The sequence below is a fragment of the Strongylocentrotus purpuratus genome, unplaced genomic scaffold, assembly GCF_000002235.5.
Source record: "Strongylocentrotus purpuratus isolate Spur 01 unplaced genomic scaffold, Spur_5.0 spur5_scaffold_1, whole genome shotgun sequence".
In the NCBI taxonomy this organism is placed as follows: Eukaryota; Metazoa; Echinodermata; class Echinoidea; order Camarodonta; family Strongylocentrotidae; genus Strongylocentrotus; species Strongylocentrotus purpuratus.
The window spans coordinates 2,056,676-2,080,974 of record NW_022145594.1 but is presented as its reverse complement, the minus strand read 5'-3'; the positions used below and the strand labels follow the sequence as shown (position 1 = coordinate 2,080,974).

General features: G+C 38.5%; 1 protein-coding gene across 3 annotated transcripts in view; it reads left to right on the top strand.

Annotated features, from left to right (window-relative positions):
- LOC755356 overlaps nt 1–24,299 on the top strand; it is a 90,372-nt gene that overhangs the window by 34,732 nt on the left and 31,341 nt on the right. For 2 of the 3 annotated variants that reach the window (XM_030977476.1, XM_030977477.1), the window contains 17 exons: nt 729–966; nt 2,493–2,612; nt 3,431–3,550; nt 9,629–9,742; nt 10,216–10,332; nt 10,821–10,943; nt 11,459–11,619; nt 13,489–13,726; nt 14,915–15,034; nt 15,777–15,902; nt 16,566–16,679; nt 17,117–17,230; nt 17,814–17,930; nt 18,749–18,871; nt 19,373–19,533; nt 23,054–23,297; nt 24,153–24,272. In XM_030977476.1, the coding sequence (XP_030833336.1) occupies nt 729–966; nt 2,493–2,612; nt 3,431–3,550; nt 9,629–9,742; nt 10,216–10,332; nt 10,821–10,943; nt 11,459–11,619; nt 13,489–13,726; nt 14,915–15,034; nt 15,777–15,902; nt 16,566–16,679; nt 17,117–17,230; nt 17,814–17,930; nt 18,749–18,871; nt 19,373–19,533; nt 23,054–23,297; nt 24,153–24,272 (2,470 nt within the window). The remainder of the gene's footprint in view (nt 1–728; nt 967–2,492; nt 2,613–3,430; nt 3,551–9,628; nt 9,743–10,215; nt 10,333–10,820; nt 10,944–11,458; nt 11,620–13,488; nt 13,727–14,914; nt 15,035–15,776; nt 15,903–16,565; nt 16,680–17,116; nt 17,231–17,813; nt 17,931–18,748; nt 18,872–19,372; nt 19,534–23,053; nt 23,298–24,152; nt 24,273–24,299) is intronic. The other variant, XM_030977478.1, reaches the window with a different exon arrangement.

Here is a 24,299-nt window from a genome sequence, read left to right as displayed (position 1 = left end):
TTACTCTACCCTTCCCCTATCCCTCACTCTAAACCTCACCCTAACCCTCACTCTTAACCTCCCCATAACCACACCCTCCCCCTAACCCTCACTCTTACCCACACCTGTACCCTTATCCTAACCCTCACCTTTACCTTCACTCTCAGCCGTACTCTACCCTTCCCCCTATCCCTCACTCTAAACCTCACCCTTACCCTCACTCTTAACCTCTCCATAACCACACCCTCCCCCTAACCCTCACCCTTACCCACACCTGTACCCTTATCCTAACCCTCACCTTTACCTTCACTCTCAGCCGTACTCTACCCTTCCCCCTATCCCTCACTCTAAACCTCACCCTTACCCTCACTCTTAACCTCCCCATAACCACACCCTCCCCCTAACCCTCACCCTAACCCTCACTGCAAAATAAAGAATCACACTGTCAAATGACCCTGGAAATGTGACGAGGTTTTTGCTTCTTTAAAGTTTCTATGAAAACACAAAACAAAGCTTTTTCAAGCGCCTGGACTTTTTTAACCATATATCTTATTACAAAATGATGCGTATCAAACTTATTACCCTTATGATACTAAAAATCTCTCATATTTTCAATTTTATGAATGAACATTATTGTAAAATATATGATTGTTTCCTTTTGATCCTTTACGTTTCTGTTTCTCATTCGTTTACCATTGTTTTACATTTCATTTGCACTATTCCTATTTTTTCAAAAATCTTGAATGCAGAATTTGACAGTGTCTCTGTCTGGCTCTCTTGTACCCCTGGTTCGTATCTCCTTTGGATCTGGAGCCGACCCGACGGACCTTAATGCTACCCGAGCATATGTAGATGGATATGGGAATGCAGCAAGCATCAGCAACTCCATGAACTTCTCCCTTACCAATAATACAGGCTTTCTTTTAATTGCCATTCCAAAAACTGTCATTGGCATCTTCAATATCATATTCAGAGTCACAGCTATCGGTAAGAAGCACTGTGTGCATTAAATCTGAATGAAGTGACTGGGCTATACACAACATTGTCGAGCACATTAAATAACATTAATGGGTGTACAAGACTTGCTCACAGCAAATCCGTAGTCCCATGAAGAAATGACCCTCCCTCCCTCCCCAGTCTCTTGGAGACTCTTCAGTGAAGGGAAATGAAAGATAATGAATTTTCGATATGGGGGATTGGTGGAAAATGCAGAAATAGTTAAGGCCTTTTGGTCATAAAACTGAAAGCTAATCCTGGTGATTGACAACACCTGTTATTGCATAAACACCCAAATGGTGTCGAATTTAATATGAGAGCTCACTACAATGCCTCTTTAAAACTCGGTAACAGTGTTGAAGGTTGATGAAAAAACTGTAATTTTTGTTTGAAATGTTACTTATTATATTTCTCCTACCGTACTAAACCTCTAACATGCAAAAGATCCTGACAAAATTCTCAAACTACAAGGATATTAAAGGTTTTCTTTGAAGGCGTCACTGTGCGACACTCTCTAACAGTAAATTCTTCCAACCAATTTTTGAATTATCCCAATCGTTTTCCATAAAAAAAAGACATAAAACAGGCTTTTAAAAATCTTTCAACACTTAAATGTCTAGACTGGTTTTAAATTCACCTCAAATTTAATTGAATTAGGATATTATAATTGAGAGAATTCAGGAATCGATCAGATCAGTTTTTCCCAATTTGTATCATTAATAATGGTCAGTTTTCACTCTAACTTTCAGATTATCTTTAATTTTACACCTTGCATTGAATTCACTACCTTAATTAGCACCATTTTGTCTTATCTTAACAATGTTACCAAGTCCCTTTAAGGCACAGGTGTCTACTGAATATCCTTTCCTGTTGATATATATGATTTATGTTGTACATGATGTGAGCTATTTCTTAAAGAAATTTTGTTGATTCTTCTGCAGAAGAGAACCAGTTCGTAAAATAACATAAGTTCAAATTGTTCATTCAGTTTTTTTTGTTCAACGTTAATGACACGATAAAGTATTCTTTGTCAGGAGTGTCTGAAATGTTCCAAATGTTAAGCAAAACTTCTTTTAATTGAAATATGGCCAGATAGTTCATTTCAGAAATATCTAAAAAGTAAACAATGATACAAAGTTTGGTTCTTTTCTGCACTGGCTCTCCACAAAAGAACCAAGAGTCATTTTAAGGACTAACCCTCATGGTTTACATTAAAACTTATGTATAATAATAATAATAATAATACTCAGTTTTTATATAGCGCTTATTACAATCACTAAGCGCTTCCAAACTTGGAGATTATTACCCCAGCTTTAGCTGTGCTGCCATTACGGCGCTCTAGCATTTCAAATAATTAATTCCTGCCAGGTACCCATTACATCACCTGGGTTAAGTGTGGCAAATGTAGATCAATGTCTTGCCAAAGGACATTAGTGCCAAGGCCGGCCTCGACCACGGCACCTGTATAATCTTCTCATCATGAAAATGTTCAAAGAACACGCTCTTTCCTTTTGCAGAATGCGTGGGCCCTGAGGTGGCATGTTATGGCTCCCCTCACTGCTATGACTGGTTGGATGATACATGCGATGGAGAAATCCAATGTGTGGATAGCGGGGAAGATGAGTTTGGGTGTGAAGGTAAGATACTGAAAAGGATGATGAGAAGGAGGAGAAGGAAGAATGATAAATGTGATATGGAGAAATCAAGCTCGATAGCCAGGAAGATGTGTTAAGCTTGGGCATGATGGTGAAATGTAGTTGAGTGGTTTAAACATTTGACTTTAGATGCGAAGGTAATGGAATCAAGCCCTGGTACTGCAGCAGTTGATGCCCTAATGATTACAATGTACAAAATGTTTGATTAGTTCAAGGGGGATATCGATATGCTGCCCACAACTTTTCTGTAAAAAAACAATCAACAAACAATTAAAAGAATGAATACATGTGGGGAACATGCCAGCATTTTGAGGTTGAATGTTGCTTCACTCTTTCTAAAAGATTTTAGCTTGCTTAATTTTGAATGTTGGAAATCTCCAATGCTGTTGCAATATTTCTGTTAAAAATGACAACATTCTTGCGTTGAGTGTTGCAACACTCCTATTTTCTAAGTTTGCAACATAAAATGCAGCCAAATTAAAACAAAAATTGGGTGTTTGTGTATCGAACTACAAAACAATTGTCATTCGTTGCAACATTTCTGTTAAAGATGGCAATATTCTTATGTTGAGTGTTGCAACACTCTTATGTTTAATGTCATAACACTCTTATTTTCAAATTTGCAAGATAGAATGCAGACAAATTATAAAAATCAGGGTTTGTATATATTGACTACCAAAACAATTTTTATTCATTGCGATGTTCATGTATGTATTTCATGTTTTTGCATGCGTTCAATAGTGACTTTTAGTTAAACTGGCATTAACTGTATCTGATCTTTTTTTAAAACTTTATTCCAGTTACCCCTCCAACAAACTCCCCCTGCTTTGATTGTGCATCTCGTTATTGTGTTATCGATGAATTCGTTTGCGATGGTGACGATGATTGCTTTAACGGAGAGGATGAATTAAACTGCACAAGTAAGTTGTTTAATATCACAGTACTATTATGTAAATTGAATGTTGCATCACTCTTTTGCTCAATGTGGCAACACTATTATGTAGAAGGTCACATCGCAACTCTCTTGTTTTGAAGCTGCAAAACTTTTCTGTGGAAGATGGCAACAATTTTAGCGTACTGGATTTCAAATGCCTCCGCACGGGCAACTTCAGTGGTGTCACGGCGTTCGATCAAGCCATGCAATTGACGCCGAGCAATAACTGGACTGCACTAATGCAGTACCTGTATGGGCGGCATAGCGCTAGCTCAACATATTTACATCCTTCATTGTTTCATGGAACCATGCAATTTTATTTTATTTCTTTTCTGAATATGATGTGAATATGAATACGGTACATATTATTACAGAAGTGTATACAAGGAATGATATAGATGGAAGGGATATAAAACAAATAAACAATGACTCATTTTGATCATTTGTAAATTTTTTCATTCTTTTTATATCAATTTGAAAGACTAGTAGAAAGGTCCCATGAAAAGCATACCCCTAAACAAATTTCAGTACGCTTACACGCGAGCTCGTCGACGAGCACGCAGATGAACTCGCCAGCGAGCTTGTTTCATTCCAAATATGCAAATTAGCTACGAGCTCGTTGGCGTGCTCCAAATATGCAAGCTTGTCACTGGCCGATAAGCTCGTTAGCGTGCTCGTTGGCGAGCTCGTTGGCGTGCTCCAAATATGCAAGCTCGTCACTGGCATATAAGTCGTTGGCATGCTCGTTGGCGTGCTCCAAATATGCAAGCTCGTCGGCGAGTTCATCAACGAGTTCGTTGGCGAGTTCGTCATCGAGTTCGCTGACAATCTCGCGGTAAAAATGGCTACAAGCTTAATGGCGTGCTTAACAGCAGGTTGGCATTGAGAACAAATTTGTGTTTACATATAGAGCTTGATGATCCTGTTGAGCTATTGGCAAGCATATATATATACATTTATCAAACTTATCAACCTTTCAATATCCTGGTAACATCTGCAGGCTGGCTATGCAGGGACAATTCAGTTGGCTAGCTGGTGAAGAATACAGTAATACTCTTAGGGCAATTTAAAAGATCATTACTTCTGGGATTTCAATCAATTATATCACTAATATATCAAAGAACAGAAAGAAAATATATAACATAAAATGAAACTTAAAACAAGTAGCTCTTTATTAGAGTCAATACAAACCCTGTATAATGCATGTTACCTGTATGCAGGGTTCACAACTTCACAAAACAGTATGAATGAATAAATGATTTCCAAATTATATAATTACACTGTATAATGAAATTAAATATGTGAGTAATTACACTGTAAAATACTCTGCCTTTGAAGAAATATTATTATCCCTTTTGGTAATTATCCATCATTCTAATCACTCATAATATTACAAAGATCCAAACTAATAAAGCGGTATTCATACAATAACTATATAGCATCCCCCTTCTTGTCAGTGTATTCACCAACCCAGGGTACGAAGTAATGATACATGTACATATACTATAGGATCTCTAGAACAATCCCTTCTTTATATCCGCTAGCAAACTAGGTAGGCCTAACTGTTGGCCTAGTCTTATTATAAATACACAAGTAGAACATTTAGTTATAAGGTGTGTGAAATTAGTTTTCTCTTACCTAAAACAAAGGAGCTGCAGTACCATTCAAAACCCATGTCTGCTCTCCACAACCGCAAGATGGAAAAAGACTGACCAAATAGGCCTAACAAATCAATTCATTCTTATCAGGAATGCTACCAGTGGTAATTCCACAAGAGAGAGTAGATAAGAAAGTGAGAGAGGGGAGAAGAGAGGAATAGGGATTTGTGTCTAAGCAGGGGGAATCCTACGTACATAAGGAGAGAGCAAAATAGAAACAGGGAGTTGACCTCGAATCAAGCACTGGGTGTGTGCTCTTATGTAATACCTGATAGTGACGTTTCAGGGTGTTAAATATATGATACAGTCAGAATAAATGGCAACCCCCCCCCCCCCCCTTCCCAATCTGGTATGCTGCAAATAAATGTTTCAAAGTTTCAAAATATTTTTTTTTTTAAACATCACTTTATTGTTCAAACTTGCACAACAAAGGAGAACAATAGCCCAGGACAATTCCATTTTACTGGAAAATGCAGGGCATTAAAAGTACATACATGTAGATATACAGTGAATGTTATATAACATCAACAAAAATTAACTAATTTTACAACATAGTGAAAGCTGAGGAGTGATGGATATTCCTAGCTATAAATAAGAGGAGCTAAATATTGAAATTTCATTTGATATATCAACTTAATAAATACGAAGCATACATAATGATTATTATAAGAGTTTGATTTGAGTTAACCCTTACTGTACTGGGCTATTTCGAGCACTCTCTGACTGGGGGGGGGGGGGGGCCTGGGAGGCCCCCCCTTTGATCTCGGCTGTCGAATGTCCGATGAACGCGAAAAATTGCATGTTTGTAGATATTTACGTAAGGAACAAGATGGTATAATTAGTTTTTTTCCTAATATGCAAATTTTTGTCGTTATAGCTTAATTAATTATGCAAAATGCTAATTTTATGCATTTTACAGAAAACTCTACATATTTGTCCGCAGACTTGTGAAGAATCTTGAAAATGTATTGGATAAATGTTTCCTTCATCTCAAATTCATGAGGTTTCATTATTTTTATGATATTTGAAAATGCATAGTTAATTTGCATAAATTATGAATACGCATTCATGAATATCAAATCTGGAAATATATATAGGGAACTAGAATCATTACAAAAATTGTCAGACTCCACTTTTTGTTATTCATATGAAACTTCTTTTCTATAAACACAAAATAGTTATTTGATGTAATTAATTATGGTAATTTATGCAAATTTGATGCGATTTTCAATTTTTATTTTCTTATGTATTTTATTGTTTTTTATTTCTTATTATATCTATTTTTTTATTTCTAATGTATTCTTTTGTTCTGAAATACATCAAGTTACTTTGAGAAACATATAAAAGCAATTTGATATCAATTCATATCTTCACAATTCTGCTTGTACATGAATATATGCAATTATAGCACTTTTTTATGACATGCGCATACTAATTGTTATGTAACACCTTACAGGTATATCCGATTTCGACGAAAATGGTATCAAAATGTGCGTAAAATTAGAGGGAAAAAAGTCATGAAACGACAATTCAAAATTCTTGGCGGTTGCGGCGCGATCTCCGAAAATGTCGAGCCCCCCCCCCCCCAGTACAGTAAGGGTTAATGTTTAATACAAAGAGGATTCTATCAGTGCCAGGCAATGAAAAGAGACGAGCAGTAGAAAGAAAATATAAGACTGGTTACAAGGTGTATTAACCAATTTGTGTGTGTGAGTAATTACATACTTGAAATGCGAAGGGGAATTTTGGTTTCCCATTTATTGGCATTCTTTGAGTAGTAGATGACAAACGAAGAAACAATAGATAGTTTGGATAGAGTATGTCGAACTTGTTTCGCATTGACAGGTTTTCCCATTTCTTTCAACAGCTGCTTTAGCCTCGTCACATTCTCTGGCGAAATATGACCTCTAGAGCCGATTTCCAACGGAAGATACACCACAGAATATCCATTAGCCTGTATATCGGCAACTAACGGGGCATATTTGTTCGATTAATATTCATGTGCCTTAACTACATTCATTTCAAAGGGAACTGACAATTCCAGTATGAGGATTTTCTTTAAGTTCTTCCAAAAACACAAATGTCTGGGATGAGGTTGGTTTGGGTACACTCTAGTGGAATTGTGGAGATGCCTTCTTTTGTCCATCGCTCTACTTTCAGGTCTGTGTACATAATAGTGTCGCTATGAGAGGCGATGCCTTCTTGAATAATTTCGGCAAGATACAAAAGTATGTTGTCATGGCGCCAAGTATAGCGTCCCTCGTCAAGTGACACAGGGCATGCGTTCAATGCATGGTGTACTGTTTCTCTATTTTCACATTTTTTACAGTTTGCTGATGCCCTTTTACCCCATCTAGTAAGGTTTGCATTCGTATTAAGTGTATCTGAAAGCGAATTCATGAGAAATTTTGCAACTTTGTTGGGTAGGTTGTATATCAGGCTTTTCCATTCTACTGATTTTGATTCCAAGTTTACAAGTTCAAAAAACTTCAAAGAATTTAATTACATTTACAAGTAATTTGACAGGTTACTTCAGCATGAAAAAGCTATTGTTTCAATTTTAACACAAATTTTCTGAACTTTCAATGTAATTGCATATACAATGTATGTTCTGACAAAGAGGCTCAAAAATGTATCAAAATAATAAAGTATGCATTTGTTTACCTTAATTATTTCAGGTAAGAGATATCTTCAGATCAATATTTTGTATTAAAACAAAAATTACATCAAAAGGATGCTGGTGGAGACAAGAAAATAGGAAGTAGGAACTCATTTTCCTTGGCCCAAGACATTTAAACAATACATGTATATATATTAATAGAATAAATAAAAGAAATGGGCATCCTGAAGGGAACTTTAAAATACATATACATGTAAAGCGTGTGAGTCCAAAAAAAGTTTACAGCTAGAAAATTGCTAATTATTTTAAAAATCATTTATGAACAGTAAATTATTATACATCTCATGAAAGAGTGTTTTATTCCAAATCGTTTGGTATCACTTTTGTGTGGTATGTGTTCACGCTTGGATGAACAGGAGGCATTGTTTGTGAAAGTGCAAAAATCGACTTGCGCCAAAGTGATGCCTACAGTATGTATTATGTTGGGATCAGCGGAGTGCGAGAATGAATTGAATGTATCAAATGAAATGCATCGAATTTGTTTTATGTAGGAAAGCAAAGTCACACGCACAGACACTAACAATGTTCGTAGATATTTTATATTCGATTTTTGATATGTGTGGCATGATTAATTTTGTTCAGGATGTTATGTTGATCTGTTATGACCGAAATAATACCCATATCGCAATTGTTTTATTCAAAGATCACATAAGCAACTTTGGCGCAAGTCGATTTTTGCACTCTCGCATACAATGCCTCCTGTTCATCCAAGCGTGAACACATACCACACAAAAATGATGCTAAATGATTCAGGATAAAACACTCTTTTATAGGATGAATAATAATTTACTGTTCACAGATGATTTTTAAAATAATTAGCAATTTTTTAGGTGTAAACTTTTTTTTGACTCACACTGTATACCCAACTGTTTTCCTGGGAGCTCGATCACCTGTTTACCAGTGAGATCGTGGTGAGCTCCCCCTTTTTCCTGTCAGCTCCCCCATTTTCCCAGAACTCGTGGCGAAATATCCCCCATTTTCCAGTGAGCTCGCCACCAGCTCCCCAGTTTACCCCCAAAGTTGTGGCGAGCTCCCCAATAAACCCCCGAGCGCACCAAAAGCTCCCAGTTTACCCCCGAGTTCGCCACGAGCTTCAGAGTTTAACCCCGAGCTCGCCACGAGCTCCCCAGTTTAACCTTGAGCTCGCCATGAACTCCCCCTTTTACCCACGAGCTCGCCATGAGCTCCCCCTTTTACCAACAAGCTCGCCACAAGCTCCCCATTTTATCCACGAGCTCTCTACAAGCTCCCCAGTTTACTCCCCAAGCTCACCATGAGGTCCCCCTTTTACCCGCGAGTTCGCCACGAGCTCGCCAAGATTTTGTAAGGTCGTTACTAGCGTCCTGGAAGCGTGTTACGAGCTTAAAGCCTAAAAACCAATCTTATTAAGCTTACTACGAGCATAATACGAGTTCGCGACGAACTTAAATTTCTATAGGGGTAGTTCTCAAAACACCCTCGTATTTATCACAAGGAATAGCTGAAAACTCTGGAGCTTGCATATGTGTGTTTACAGTCCCATACGTACTTCTCATTTCGCACAAGTCCATAAATACAGGTTCTCAAAAAAAAAATAATATCATGACTGGATTCATTTTGTTGTCCATCTTGTCATAGTATAACAGTAAAGTAGGAGCTATTGATCACTGTCCCAACTCTTTACCAGACAGGGCCTAGGTCTAACCTTTTCCATTTTATTGATATGAGCTAATGTATTTTGTTACAGGTACACCTCTTCCATGCGTCCAGTGTGATTCAGATTGGTCTTGTGTTTATGATTCTTGGATTTGTGATGGTGTTGCCGACTGTTACAATGGAGAAGACGAAGCTGATTGCAACGGTCAGTTCCATGCAAGCTCAAATGACAAAATAACAGAATCAAACAATTTAATTTTTAACTTTTGCATATGTTTTTACCATCAAAATATGACCTTCATAAATGGAAAAATTAAAAATTATTATGTATGTGAAGATTGGTATACCATTGAAACATCACAGCAAATTGTAACATGTTTGATATATTTTTTGGGGGGGCATTAAATATTAACATGAATGAGAATACTTTAATAATATGATATTTATAAGAACTATGTTAAACATATTGAAACATAAGCAAAGTTTAATGAAAGACAGATAAAAGCTTTGATATGCTAAGATAATTATTTTGTTTTACATGTATATATGTTAATATGGTGAATGTTTAAAATATGTGAATTAAAGTTCCCTTTTCCTGTTGTCATCATCATTATTATAATCACCACGATATACAAACCCTAACATGAGATTGTTATTGTTTTACATTTCCTATAACAGATTGTGGAGAAGACGAGTATCCATGTTTCTTTGATGATACTACATGTTTCAATGCAAGCGATGTATGTGATGGAATATATGACTGCCCTAGTGGTGCAGATGAATTTAACTGTACAGGTACTATTCCTCTTTAACTTTATATTCCCCTTCATTTTCCCCTTTATTTATCTTTTAATTTTATATGTATAATTTATTTGAATTATTTATTCATATACTTATTTATTATTTTTTTATTGTTACGTTTATTCCTTTATCAATTTATTTCTTTGTGTATTAATTTCATTTTACTTCATATTAATGTCATTATATTGAAGATACAGACTGGAATTTAAAATCACTATTTTCATGTAACAATTGGACCTTTTTTGCTGGGTTTCGTAATTTAAATATGTGTTGGCTCATTCAATATACTTACTGATCTGCTTTAAAACTTTTTTAGGAGTTGTACAAAAAATTACTGGTGCAAATTTGTGGAACAAAATCTGCTTTTTTAGACCTTTAGAAAATTATCAACTTCTACGGCTTTTTTGAATTGTTTTGCCTTTCTTTAATTAATTATTTTCACTGACTTGCCTGTTTTCTTCACTTTTCTTCTCTATCCTAAGGATGTCTTGCCTGTAGTGATACCTCTGATTGTCTAATCGGCCTGCAAGTCTGTAACTTCTATAATGATTGTCCAGGAGGAGAAGATGAAACAGAGGGTCTCTGCAACCACTCTCAATTTATCGGTAAGTTTCTAAATATTACAGGAGGGGGAGACAAAGCTTACTGTCTCTGTGAACACACTATGCAAATTTGCTAAAATATAAATCTGGCCTTTGGTCTAAATTCATATTATAACAAAGGAAGGGGCACCGTAAATGTTTTCATTGTGTTAAACGTGAATTTACACCGAGCATCAGGTAGCTTAACAGAAATTAGAAGAATTCCAAACACAGAGTTTATCATTCATACATGTGGGTCTATGATTATTTTTATGATCGTACACAATGGAAATATGAAGCTGCATACTGCTAGGTGCTTTACTTTAATTGCTCCGCACATGGACATAGATTGACAGAGCTATTCTCTGCTTAAGGCTATATAAATTGGTTTAAAGTGTCAAATCAGAGTCTGTGTCTGCAGACTACTTCAGTTCTGTATTTAAGGTTTAGCCTACATGTACATGTACATTAAGCTTGTATGCATGACCTAAATATAAAATGTTCTCATTCTTTCTCTCTATCTATTTGTTATACCCTAGACAATATTGAGATTAAGACTGGAGAGTGGCAGCTCTTTAGTGAAGGTTATGTATCAGAGAGGATTCTTGATGATCGTGATACACCAGCTAGTAACATCTATGATTTTACTCATTATGGCTTCAACTCAGATCCTGGAACCACGCTTTATATCGAGATACAGGTTACCCTTCATTCTTATAACACAAACCCAAGTAACCTAAACCTTAAACCTATCCCTTACCCTTGCCGTAATCATCATCACACTTAATCACAAGTTCATCCTCGTCCCCACTCTTGCCTTCACCTTAACCCCAAAAATCACCTTCACCCATTCCCTAACTCTCCTTGCCTTAACTCTCACCCTAACCTAGCTCACCCTAACCCTAGCCCTCTTCTTATCACTTACACTCACCCTTCTCCCTAACCCTCACCTAACCCTCGCCCTCAACTAATCCACGACTTCGCCCTTACCCTCCCCTCACCCTCACCCTCCCCTCCCCTCCCTCTAACCCTCAACCTCACATTTACCCTTACCCTCCCCTGACCCTCCCCTAACCCTGACCCTCGACCTCCCCTTAAACTCACCCCTAACCTTACCCTCCCCTTTTCCCCCTCTCTTACCCTCACCTTAAGCCTGAGCCTAACCCTCCCCTTACTCTCAGCCTCACCCTTACCTATCCCTTACCCTAACCCTCATCCTTACCCTTCCCTAACACTCACCATCCCCTAACCTCGCTCTAACCCTCACTGTAACCCTCTGCTTCACCCCCTGTATCCTTCACCCTTGCCCTCATCCTCATGCTCTCCATCATCCTCAGACTTAACGCTAACCTCACTCTAACCTTCACCCTCCCCTAACCTTCACCCTAACCCTTACCCTTACCCTCACCCTTACCCTCCCCTAGCTCTCATCCTCATCCTAGCCCTAAACCTAACCCTGCCCATTAACAATTACCTCAACCTCACCTCACCCTTACCCTCGCCCTAAAACTCACCCACCCCTTACCCTCCCCTCACCGTCCCCCTCACCCTTACCCTCACCCTCGCCCTAAACCTCACCCTCACCCACATCCTCTTCTCATCCTCCCCCAGCCTCAACTTTACTCTAACCCTCACCCTAACCCTCACCCTTTCTCTCCCTAACAAACTTATCCTTAAACCAACCCTCCCCCTAACACTCACCTTCCCCCTAACCCTAACCCTTACCCTCACCCTTACCCTCGCCCTAAACCTCACCCTCCCCCTATATCCCTCACCCTAACCCTCATCCTTACTCTCCCCTAACCCATCTGCCCCTTACCCTCAACCTTACTCTCACCCTCACCCTCGCCCTCAACCTCACCCTCGCAACCCTAGACCTCAACCTAGCTTTTTGTTAAGGAGAGACTTCTTGAAGATTGTGATAGCCGATCTTGTAACTTGCCCTCACCGTACCCTCACTCTTACCCTAACCCTCACCCTTACCCACACCTTTACCCTTATCCTAACCCTCACCTTTACCTTCACTCTCAGCCTTACTCTACCCTTCCCCTATCCCTCACTCTAAACCTCACCCTAACCCTCACTCTTAACCTCCCCATAACCACACCCTCCCCCTAACCCTCACTCTTACCCACACCTGTACCCTTATCCTAACCCTCACCTTTACCTTCACTCTCAGCCTTACTCTACCCTTCCCCTATCCCTCCCCCTAACCCTCACCCTAACCCTCACTGCAAAATAAAGCATCACACTGTCGAATGACCCTAGAAATGTGACGAGGTTTTTGCTTCTTTCAAGTTTCTATGAAAACACAAAACAATGCTTTTTCAGGCGCCTGTACTTCTTTAACCATATATCTTATTACAAAATGATGTGTATCAAAGTTGTATCAAACTTATTACCCTTATGATACTAAAAATCTCTCATATTTTCAATTTTATGAATGAACATTATTGTAAAATATATGATTGTTTCCTTTTGATCCTTTACGTTTCTGTTTCTCATTCGTTTACCATTGTTTCACATTTCATTTGCACTATTCCTATTTTTTCAAAAATCTTGAATGCAGAATTTGACAGTGTCTCTGTCTGGCTCTCTTGTACCCCTGGTTCGTATCTCCTTTGGATCTGGAGCCGACCCGACGGACCTTAATGCTACCCGAGCATATGTAGATGGATATGGGAATGCAGCAAGCATCAGCAACTCCTTGAACTTCTCCCTTACCAATAATACAGGCTTTCTTTTAATTGCCATTCCAAAAACTGTCATTGGCATCTTCAATATCATATTCAGAGTCACAGCTATCGGTAAGAAGCACTGTGTGCAGCAAGTCTGAATCAAGTGACTGGGTTATATACCCATCTATGTTCAGCTCTTTAATTGAAGCATAGTACATGTATATGTATTGAGGGGTTTATAAATTCAGAATCTCTTGTACAAATATTGTTTTTTTTATAACGTAGGACATGTTTTTCATTTTGATTAATTTAAAGGGAGATTGTCTTCAGTTTCCATGTGTACTATGTCAGAATTCGTTGACACCAGTCTTTGTGTAAACATATTAATGGCTGTACAAGTCTCGCTTACAGGAAATCCTTGGTCCAATCAAGAAATGACCGTCCCACTTCAGTCTCTTGAAGAGTCTTCAGTTGAGGGAAACTAATGATATTGACTTTTTCGATATGGGGGACTGGTGAAAAATGCAGAGTAATACATGAGGCCTGTAGGTCATAAAACTGAAGACTAAGCCTGGTGATTGACAACACCTGTCATTGCATAAACACCCAAATATTGTCAAATTCCCCATGTCATTTTCTTTTGATATATATAATTTAAAAATGATGTGAGCTGTTTGTAAATGGACTACCATTATTGTTGATTCTTCTGGAGAAGAATCACCAGTTCGTACAATAATTGAAGTTCAAATTGTTCATTGAAGTTTTCTGAAGTTTGAAGTTAAAAGTTGTATGAACAACAACAAAATATATGTACATCATGAAACAAAGTATGCAAGGCAAAACAATAAAATACAAACTGTACATAATGTACAAAACAATGAATTACTGCAAAAGCTTAATTAATGCCCACATAAAACACATTTATACGAAAGTTAGCACAAGTGCTAGTCGAGATCGGTTTTCTCTGTTCACTATATATTGATAGTGTATCTCTTCATTACTATAGCATTCTTTCGGACCAGTTCTGAAGAAGAAAAAATGTGTTTATGTTTATGACATGATACTAACTGTTTTCTTAATCAGAAATGTCTTACCGGTAAATGTTCCAAATGTCAAGCATAACTTTTTTTTAAATATGGCCAAAGTTCCTTTCAGAAATATTCCACAAGAAAACGACTATCGGTATATGAGCCTCAGTTCTTTTCAGCACTGGCTCTTATCCACAAAAGAACCAACAGTCATTTTAAGGACTAACACACTGATATATGATCTTCTCATCATGAAAATATTCAAAGAACGCCTTCTTTCCTTTTGCAGAATGTGTGAGCCCCGAAGTAGCATGTAATGGCTCCCCTCACTGCTACAACTTGTTTGATGATATATGTGATGAAGAAATCCAATGTCTGGATAGCCAGGAGGATGAGTACGGTTGTGAAGGTAAGATACTGAAAAGGAGGAGGAGGAGGAGAAGGATTGATTAATGTGATATGGAGAAATCCAATGTCTGGATAGCAGGGAAGATGAGTTTGGGTGTGAAGGTAAGATACTGAAGAGGAGGAATAGGAGAAGGAGGAATGATAAATGTGATATGGAGAAATCAAATAGCTGGATATCAGGGAAGACGTGTTAAGCTTGGGCGTGATGGTGAAATGTAGTTGAGTGGTTTAAACATTTGACTTTAGATGCGAAGGTAATGGAATCAATCCCTGGCACTGCAGCAGTTGATGGCATATGGCTTTATGTAAAAAATTGTTTGATTGTTTCCAGGGGATATCAATATGCTGCCCACAACTTTTCTGAGGATGATGGCAGCATTTTTAAGGTTGAATGTTGCTTCACTCCTTTCTGAAAGATTTTAGCTTGTTTAATTTTTAATGTTAGAACTCTTTTATTTTCAAGGCTGCAACATGCATTCTAAGGTTGAATAATGCAACACTCTGTTAAATGTCCCAACATTCGTGCTTCAGGGTTTCAACACTCCTATTTTCCTAGTTTGCAACGTAAAATGCAGCAAAATTTGAAAAATCAGGGATTTTGTATATCAACTACCGAAACAATTGTAATTCATAGCGACATGTATGTACCCTTATTTTTTGCACACACTTGTGAATTTTAGTTAAAATAGCATTAACTGTATAAAGTGCATTGTATGTTATCTTCTTGTAAAACTTTATTCCAGCAACCCCCCCAGCAAACTCCACCTGCTATGATTGTGAGTCTTCCTTTCCGTGTGTTGAAGATCCAGAATGGATTTGCGATGGATACAGTGATTGCTATAACGGAGAGGATGAGATGAACTGCACGGGTAAGATTGAAGTTGTTTAATATCACAGTACTATTTTGTAAATTTAGTGTTGCATCACTCTTTTGCTCAATGTGGCAACACTATTATGTAGAAGGTCACAGCTCACTTATTTTGAATGTTGCAACTCTCTTGTTTTGAAGCTGCAACACTTTTCTGTGGAAGATGGCAACAATTTTAGCGTACTGGATTTCAAATGCCTCCGCACGGGCAACTCCAGTGGTGTCAGGGCGTTCGATCGTACAATGCAATTTAAGCTGAGCAATAACTGGACTGCAATAATGCAGTACCTGTATGGGCGGCATGGCGCTTGCTAAACATATTTACATCCTTCAATGTTTTATTGAGCCATGCAATTTTCTTTTATTTCTTTTCTGAATGTGATGTGAATTTGAACACGGTACATGTTATTACAGAAGTATATACAAGGAATGATATAGATGGAAGGGATATAAAACAAATAAACAATGACTCATTTTTGGAACAAGCTAAAAATATTCGCACTGAGGAACATCATCAGTACTATTGATGTTCCTTCGATGCGAATAGTTTCAGCTAGATCCTCAAGTGTATTTGTACAATATGAAGCCCGTCATTCTTATTTGCAAGAATTGGCATGTTATATATTTTACTTGATAAATTATCGAATCATTTCTCTTGCGACAGTGAATTGCTTTGAGTGCCAAACGCATCCTTTCTATGGTAACTGCATTGGGTGGGACTCTGTCTGTGACGGCGAGATTGATTGCTTCAATGGCACTGATGAAGTAGATTGTGATGGTGAGTTTAGAAACAAAGTGAATTTCAACCCTGTGAAATTTTGTACAGATGTGCAAAGATGAATGATACTTTGTTAACTTTTTCATTCTTTTTATATCAATTTGAAAGACTAGTAAAAAGGTCCCATGAAAAGCATAGTTTTTAAAATCACCCTCGTTTTCATCACAAGGAATAGCTAAAAACTCTGGAGCTTGCATATGTGTGTTTACAGTCCCATACGTACTTCACATTTCGCACAAGTCCATAAATACAGGTTCTCAACAAAAAAAGTAATATCATGACTGGATTCATTTTGTGTATCTATCCTGTCATAGTGTAACAGTAATGTGTAAACAGTAAAGATCGAGCTATTGATTGCAGTTGCAACTCTTTACCAGACAAGGCCTAGGTCTAACCTTTTTTATTTTATTGATATGTGCTAATGTGTTTTGATACAGGTACACCTCTTCCATGCTTCCAGTGTGATTCAGATTGGCCTTGTGTTCCTGAGGCTTGGGTTTGTGATGGTTTTGGGGACTGTTACAATGGAGTAGACGAAGCTGGTTGCAACGGTAAGTTCAAAGCTCAAATGACAAAATAACAGAATTACACAATTTAACTTTAAACTTTTGCATATGTTTTTATCGTCAAAATATGACCTTCGTAAATGGAAAATTAAAAAATTGTATGTATGTGAAGATTGGTACACCATTGAAACATCACAGCAAATGATGCTAGAGTGTAAAAAGATAATTGTGTTTTAAATTTTTTAAACATGTTTGATATATTTTGTGGGGGGGGGGCATTAGATATTTAACATGAATGAGAAGACTTTAATAAATGGATATGATAAAGGCATGTTAGTTAATTTCTCGGTAATCATATTGATTAGTTTTGGTGAATATGTTATAGATAAGAACTACGTTAAACAGTTTAAAACAAAAGTAAAGAAACAAAACCAGGTAAAAGCTCTGTTTAATATCGTAAGATAATTATTTTGTTTTACATGTATATATGTTATAGTGAATGTTTAAAATATTTGAATTCAAGTTCCCTTTTCCTGTTGTCATCATCATCATCATCATCATCATTATAATCGCCACCACAAACAGACCCTAAAATGACATCGTTATTGTTTTACATTTCCTTTAACAGATTGTGGGGAAGACGAGTATCTGTGTTTCTTTGATGATACTACATGTTTCAATGCAAGCGATGTATGTGATGGAATATATGACTGCCCTAGTGGTGCAGATGAATTTAACTGTACAGGTAAGATACCTCTTTAAATTTATATTCCCTCCATTTTACTCTTTATTTATATTCTCATTTTATATGTATAATTTACAATAGTTCATTTCAGGACTGTAGGCCCTCTCAATGCGCTCTGCAGATATATATTATTACCCCGGTCATCGGATTCAGGCTTACCCGCACACAATGTATGCACATTATCCACTCCCTGGGGAGCATTCTAGCCAGTCGCCATTTTACAAGCGCCACTTGCTCATCCAACCACATTAACTTTCGCATCCTACCAGGTACCCATTTGACACCTGGTTGGAGAGTGGCAAATGTAGATTAAGGTCTTGCCAAAGGACATTAGTACCGCGGCGGGACTCGAACCCATACCTTGTGATCTACAGTAGGGTGACTTATCCACTAGTCCACAACAATTCTATTTATTCACATATTTATTTATTATTTCTCTTTTTTTATTGTTACGTTTATTCATTTATCAATTTATTTATTCATGCATTCATTCCATTTTACTTCGTATCAATGTCATTAAATTGACAATACAGACGGTAATTCAAAATCACTATTTTCATGTAACAATTGGACATTCATTGCTGTGTTTCGTAATTTCAATATGTGTCGGTTCATTCAATATACTTATTGATCTGCTTTAAACTTTTTTTAGGAGTTATACAAAAAATTACTAGTGCAAATTTGAGGAACAAAATCTGTTTCTTTAGACCTTTAGAAAATTATCAACTTCTATGGCTTTTTTGAATTGTTTTGCCTTCCTTTAATTAATTACTTTCACTGACTTGCCTATTTTCTTCACTTTTCTTCTCTATCCTAAGGATGTCTTGCCTGTAGTAATACCTCAACATGTCTGATTGGCCTGCAAGTCTGTAACTTCTACAATGATTGTCCAGGAGGAGAGGATGAAACAGAGGGTCTCTGCAACCACTCTCAATTTATTGGTAAGTTTCTAACAGAAGGGGGAGACAAAGCTTACTGTCTCTGTGGGGAACACGCTATCCAAATTTGCTAAAATATAAATCTGGCCTTTGGTCTAATTTCATATTGTAACAAGGAAGGGACACCGTAAATGTTTGCATTGTGTTAAACGTGAATTTAGGCCGAGCATCAGTTTAAAAGATTTTAGATGAATTCCAACTACAGAGTTTATTATTCATACATATAGGTCTATGATTATTTTTATGATCGTATACAATGGAAATATGAACCTGCATACTGCTAGGCGCTTTACTTTAATTGCTCCGGACATGGACAGAGATTGACAGAGCTATTCTCTGCTTAAGGCTATATAAATTGGTTTAAAGTGTCAAATCAGAGTCTGTGTCTGCAGACTACTTCAGTTCTGTATTTAATGTTTAGCCTACATGTATATTAAGCTTGTATGCATGACCTAAATATAACATTTTCTCATTCTTTCTCACTGTCTTTTTGTTATACCCTAGAAAATGTTGACATTCAGACTGGAGAGTGGCAGCTCTTTAGTGAAGGATATGTATCAGAGAGGATTCTTGATGATCGTGATACACCAGCTAGTAACATCTATGATTTTACTCATTATGGCTTCAACTCAGATCCTGGAACCACGCTATATATCGAGATACAGGTTACCCTTCATTCTTATAACCCAAACCCAAGTAACCTAAACCTTAAACCTATCCCTTTCTCTCGCCCTAATCATCATCACCCTTACTGTCAAGTTCATCCTCGTCCCCACTCTTGCCTTCACCATAACCAAAACAATCACCTTCACCCATTCCCTAACTCTTCTTGCTTTAACCCTCACCCTAACCCTCACCCTAACCCTAGCCCTCTTCTTAACCCTAACCCTCACCCTTCCCCCTAACCCTCACCCTCCCCTAACCCTCGCCCTCAACTAATCCTCAGCCTCGCCCTTACCCTCCCCTAACTCTCATCCTCACCCTCCCCTCCCTCAAACCCTCGACCTCACATTTACCCTTAACCTCCTCTGACCATCCCCTAACCCTGACCCTCGACCTCCCCTGAAACTCACCCCTAACCTTACCCTCCCCTTATCTCCCTCTCTAATCCTTACCTTAAGCCTGAGCCTAACCCTCCCCCTTACCCTCAGCCTCACCCTTACCCTTACCTATCCCTCATCCTTACCCTTCCCTAACACTCACCCTCCCCTTACCTCACTCTAACTCTCACTGTAACCCTCTGCTTCACCCCCCCCCCCCCTCTCCATATCTCTCACCCTTGCCCTCACCCTCATGCTCTCCATCATCCTCCGACTTTATGCAAGGGTCACTCTGTGGCCTGGACCCACCCTCCTCAGGTCATCACCTTTCTTCACCTGAGCCAATTATTTGTAACCTCAGGGTTTCACCATCACTTCATGTGCTTTACAAAAAACAAAGGCAAAGCATCACTCTTATCAGCAAATGTGTTAGTCCAGGCTTCACCCTTTGAATTATTTGCATAGGTGATGCTTCACTTTTGTCAGTTTTACATAGGTGAGGCTTCACTTGTGTCAGTTTTCCATAGGTGAGGCTTCACTTTTGTAAGTTTTCGGCCGGTCTGAAGCTTCACCACTGTTTCACCATACTGACCATTTGCATAGTTCAAGCTTCACCACTGTTTCACCTAAGCCTGAGTCATTACGGTTTTTGTGCTAAACGGTTAACCGTTAAAAGTATACGGGCGGTTTCGTTTAACCGTTTAATAATAATCTGAAAAAGTGAAAATACAGTATTTTTAATAGTGCTGTAGCTCGGAACCCTGCTGGTCTTCAGACTGTCGGGCTGAGCATTCCCAGCCCCGGACTATGGCACAAATTGGGTCATCCTGATAAACAGAGACCAGTAATAAACAACATAAAACATGTCTTATTATTCCTCATCTGAATTTGATATCATGATTAACCTTGCAAAGTTACTCTGTGAAGATAGCTGATCTGTGACGTGTTTATATATGCCTTTGCAATGCAATGTTTGCACATGGTCAGGGAGAGAGCTCCCTGCATGTATCATTGCCATATGAAATTATGTGGAAGTGTGTATCACACACACCCAAGACACACCCTGCAATGAGCTGATCCAAGTTAGTGACCAATCAGGAAGGTTCTCTAGCTATGTGGGTGGAGTTTGATACCAGCATAAATTACAGGTTGGTGACCGCGCGTGCTTTCACCGTACCCAGTTCAGTGGGAGGTCAAGAAGCCACGCCCACATGTGTGCATGTGACCATAGACCTAGGTCTATGATGTGACAAGCATGAGCTCTCCATCTGTGTGTATGTACAGTGTATTTGGGCGCCGGAGGTTTGTGTGTACATGTGTGTGTGACTGAGAGAGCATGCATATGGGCTAGCATGTCCCTGCATGTCCCTAGCATGGACGAGGCAGGGACATGAGTGAAGATCGAAGTAAGAAAGGGTGGCTGTGTAAATCGGCTGAATTGAAGAATGATCAAAAACTTAAATTACTCACAAATAATATCCAAGACTTTGTTGATTGATATTTCTAAAACTTCAATTATTATTGTTATCAATATTTTTGTATTTTATTTATATATGAACATTATTTTAGGGGGCGAGTCGGCAAGGGATGGATATTAATATTGAAAGAGAGAGAGAGAGAGACTCGGGGGAGAAGGGATGTGAGAGGAACTGACCATCGAATGTGTAAACATTTAGAAAGTTGTGAGCTGAGAGTGCAGTAATAAGAAAAGGTACATGAGCGATGAACACATTGCAGAGAGAAGGGAATAAAGAGGGTGAGAAAAGAGAGAAGGGGGCTGGTTGTTTTATTGTTTACAAATTCATTCATGGGGATAACTGCTGCCAGAAAGCTAGCGCGCAGTGGCCAGGGTGTAATATTACACTGCGGTTTCTTTGATTATCTTTATCATCGGCTATTAGCACATTCCAAAATGTATGCAAATAACGGTTAACCGGAGCGAGAAATGCTAAACGGTTTTGATAAATCATGCGAGTGCATGAGTGACCGGAATAAAAATTAAATAGTTGTTTTGAAACGCACGATTTCGACATGATTTCAACATATTTTCGACGCGACCGGTAGTGGCTTCGATGTCACATCACCTGAACAAACAAGGCGACCGATTGGATTCGATGTCACATCACCAGAAAAAACAAATTACTCGTCAAAGCTATTTCATCAATTTGTATAGTAAAGCTTCACCCAATGAAGAAAAACGAACGTTAGGACTTCACTACAACAACAAATAGGTCAGGGTCAGGCTTAGGCGTCGAGTCGACGTCGATATTTGGCGACCTCTGAGGAGGGTGGGTCCAGGCCACAGAGTGACCCTTGCATTAGCTAACCTCCACCTCGCCCTAATCTTCACCCTCCCCCTTACCCTCCCCTAAAACTCACCTCCCACCTAACCCTGACCCTCGACCTCCCCTTAAACTCACCCCTAACCTTACCCTCCCCTTATCCCCCTCTCTAACCCTCACCTTAAGCCTCAGCCTAACCCTCCCCCTTACCCTCACCCTCCCCCTTACCCTCACCCTCCCCCTTACCCTCACCCTAACCCTCCCCCTTACACTCAGCCTCATCCTCACCCTCCCCCTATCCCTCACCCTATCCCTCATCCTTACTCTTCCCTAACACTCACCCTCCCCTAACCTCACTCTAACTGTAACCCTCTGCTTCACCCCCCCCCCCTCTCCATATCTCTCACCCTTGCCCTCACCCTGATGCTCTCCATCATCCTCCGACTTTAGCTAACCTCACCCTCGCCCTAATCTTCACCCTCCCCTTAAAACTCACCTCCCCCTAACCCTCACCCTAATTATCAACCTTACCCTCACTGCAAAATAAAACATCACACTGTCAAATGACCCTGGAAATGTGACAAGAGGCTTTTGCTTCTTTTAAGTTTCTATGAAAACACAAAATAATGCTTTTTCAAGCGCATGTACTTCTTTAACCATATGTCTTATCACAAAATAACGTGCATCAAAGTTGTATCAAACTTATTACCCTTATGATACTGAAAATTCCTCATATATTCAATTTTATGAATGAAAATTATTGTAAAATATATGATCCTCTACGTTTCTGTTTCTCCTTTGTTTACCATTGTTTCACATTTCATTTGCACTATTCCTCTTATTATATTGAATCTTGAATGCAGAATTTGACAGTGTCTCTAGATCTGTCTGGCCTTCTTTTATCTCTGGTTCGTATCTCCTTTGGATCTGGAGCCGACCCGACAGACATTAATGCAACCCGAGGATATGTAGATGGATATGGGAATGTAGGAAGCATCAGTGAATCCATGAACTTCTCCCTTACCAATAATACAGGCTTTCTTTTAATTGCCATTCCAAAAACTGTCGCTGGCATCTTCAATATCATATTCAGAGTCACAGCTATCGGTAAGAAGCACTCTGTGCAGCAAGTCTGAATCAAGTGACTGGGTCTTTAATTGTACACCTTGCATTGAATTCACTACCTTAGCACCATTTTCTCTTTAAATCTTAACAATGTTACCAAGTCCCTTTAAGGCACAGGTGTCTCTTACATGAATCTACTGAATATCCTTTCCTTTTGATATATATGATTTATGTTATACATGATGTGAGGTATTTCTTAAAGGAAATTTGGTGATTCTTCTGTAGAAGAGAACAAGTTTTTAAAAAATAACATAAGTTCAAATTGTTCATTGAGTTTGTTTGTGGACTAGTTCTGAAAAAAAACATTTTTTTGTTCAACGTTTATTACACGATAATGTATTCTTCATAAGGAGTGTCTGAAACATTTAAAATGTTACGCAAAACTTCTTTTAATTGAAATATGGCCAGATAGTTCATTTCAGAAATATCTAAAAAGTAAACAGCGATTTTGAAATTTTTGTTTTTTCTGCACTGGCTCTCCACAAAAGAACCAAGGAGTCATTATAAGGACTAACCCTCATGGTGTTACATTCAAACTTATGTATAATAATAATGATAATAATACTCAGTTTTTATATAGCGCTTATTACAATCACTAAGCGCTTCCAAACTTGGAGATTATTACCCTGGCTTTAGCTGAGCTGCCATTACGGCGCTTTAGCATTTCAAAGAATTAATTCCTGCCAGATACCCATTTACATCACCTGGGTTGAGTGTGGCAAATGTAGATCAATGTCTTGCCAAAGGACATTAGTGCCACAGCCGGTCTCGACCACGGCACCTGTATAATCTTCTCATCATGAACATTTTCAACGAACACCCTCTTTCCTTTTGCAGAATGCGTGGGCCCTGAGGTGGCATGTAATGGCTCCCCTCACTGCTATGACTGGTTCTATGATACATGCGATGGAGAAATCCAATGTCTGGATAGCGGGGAAGATGAGTACGGGTGTGAAGGTAAGATGTAGTTGAGTGGTTTAAACA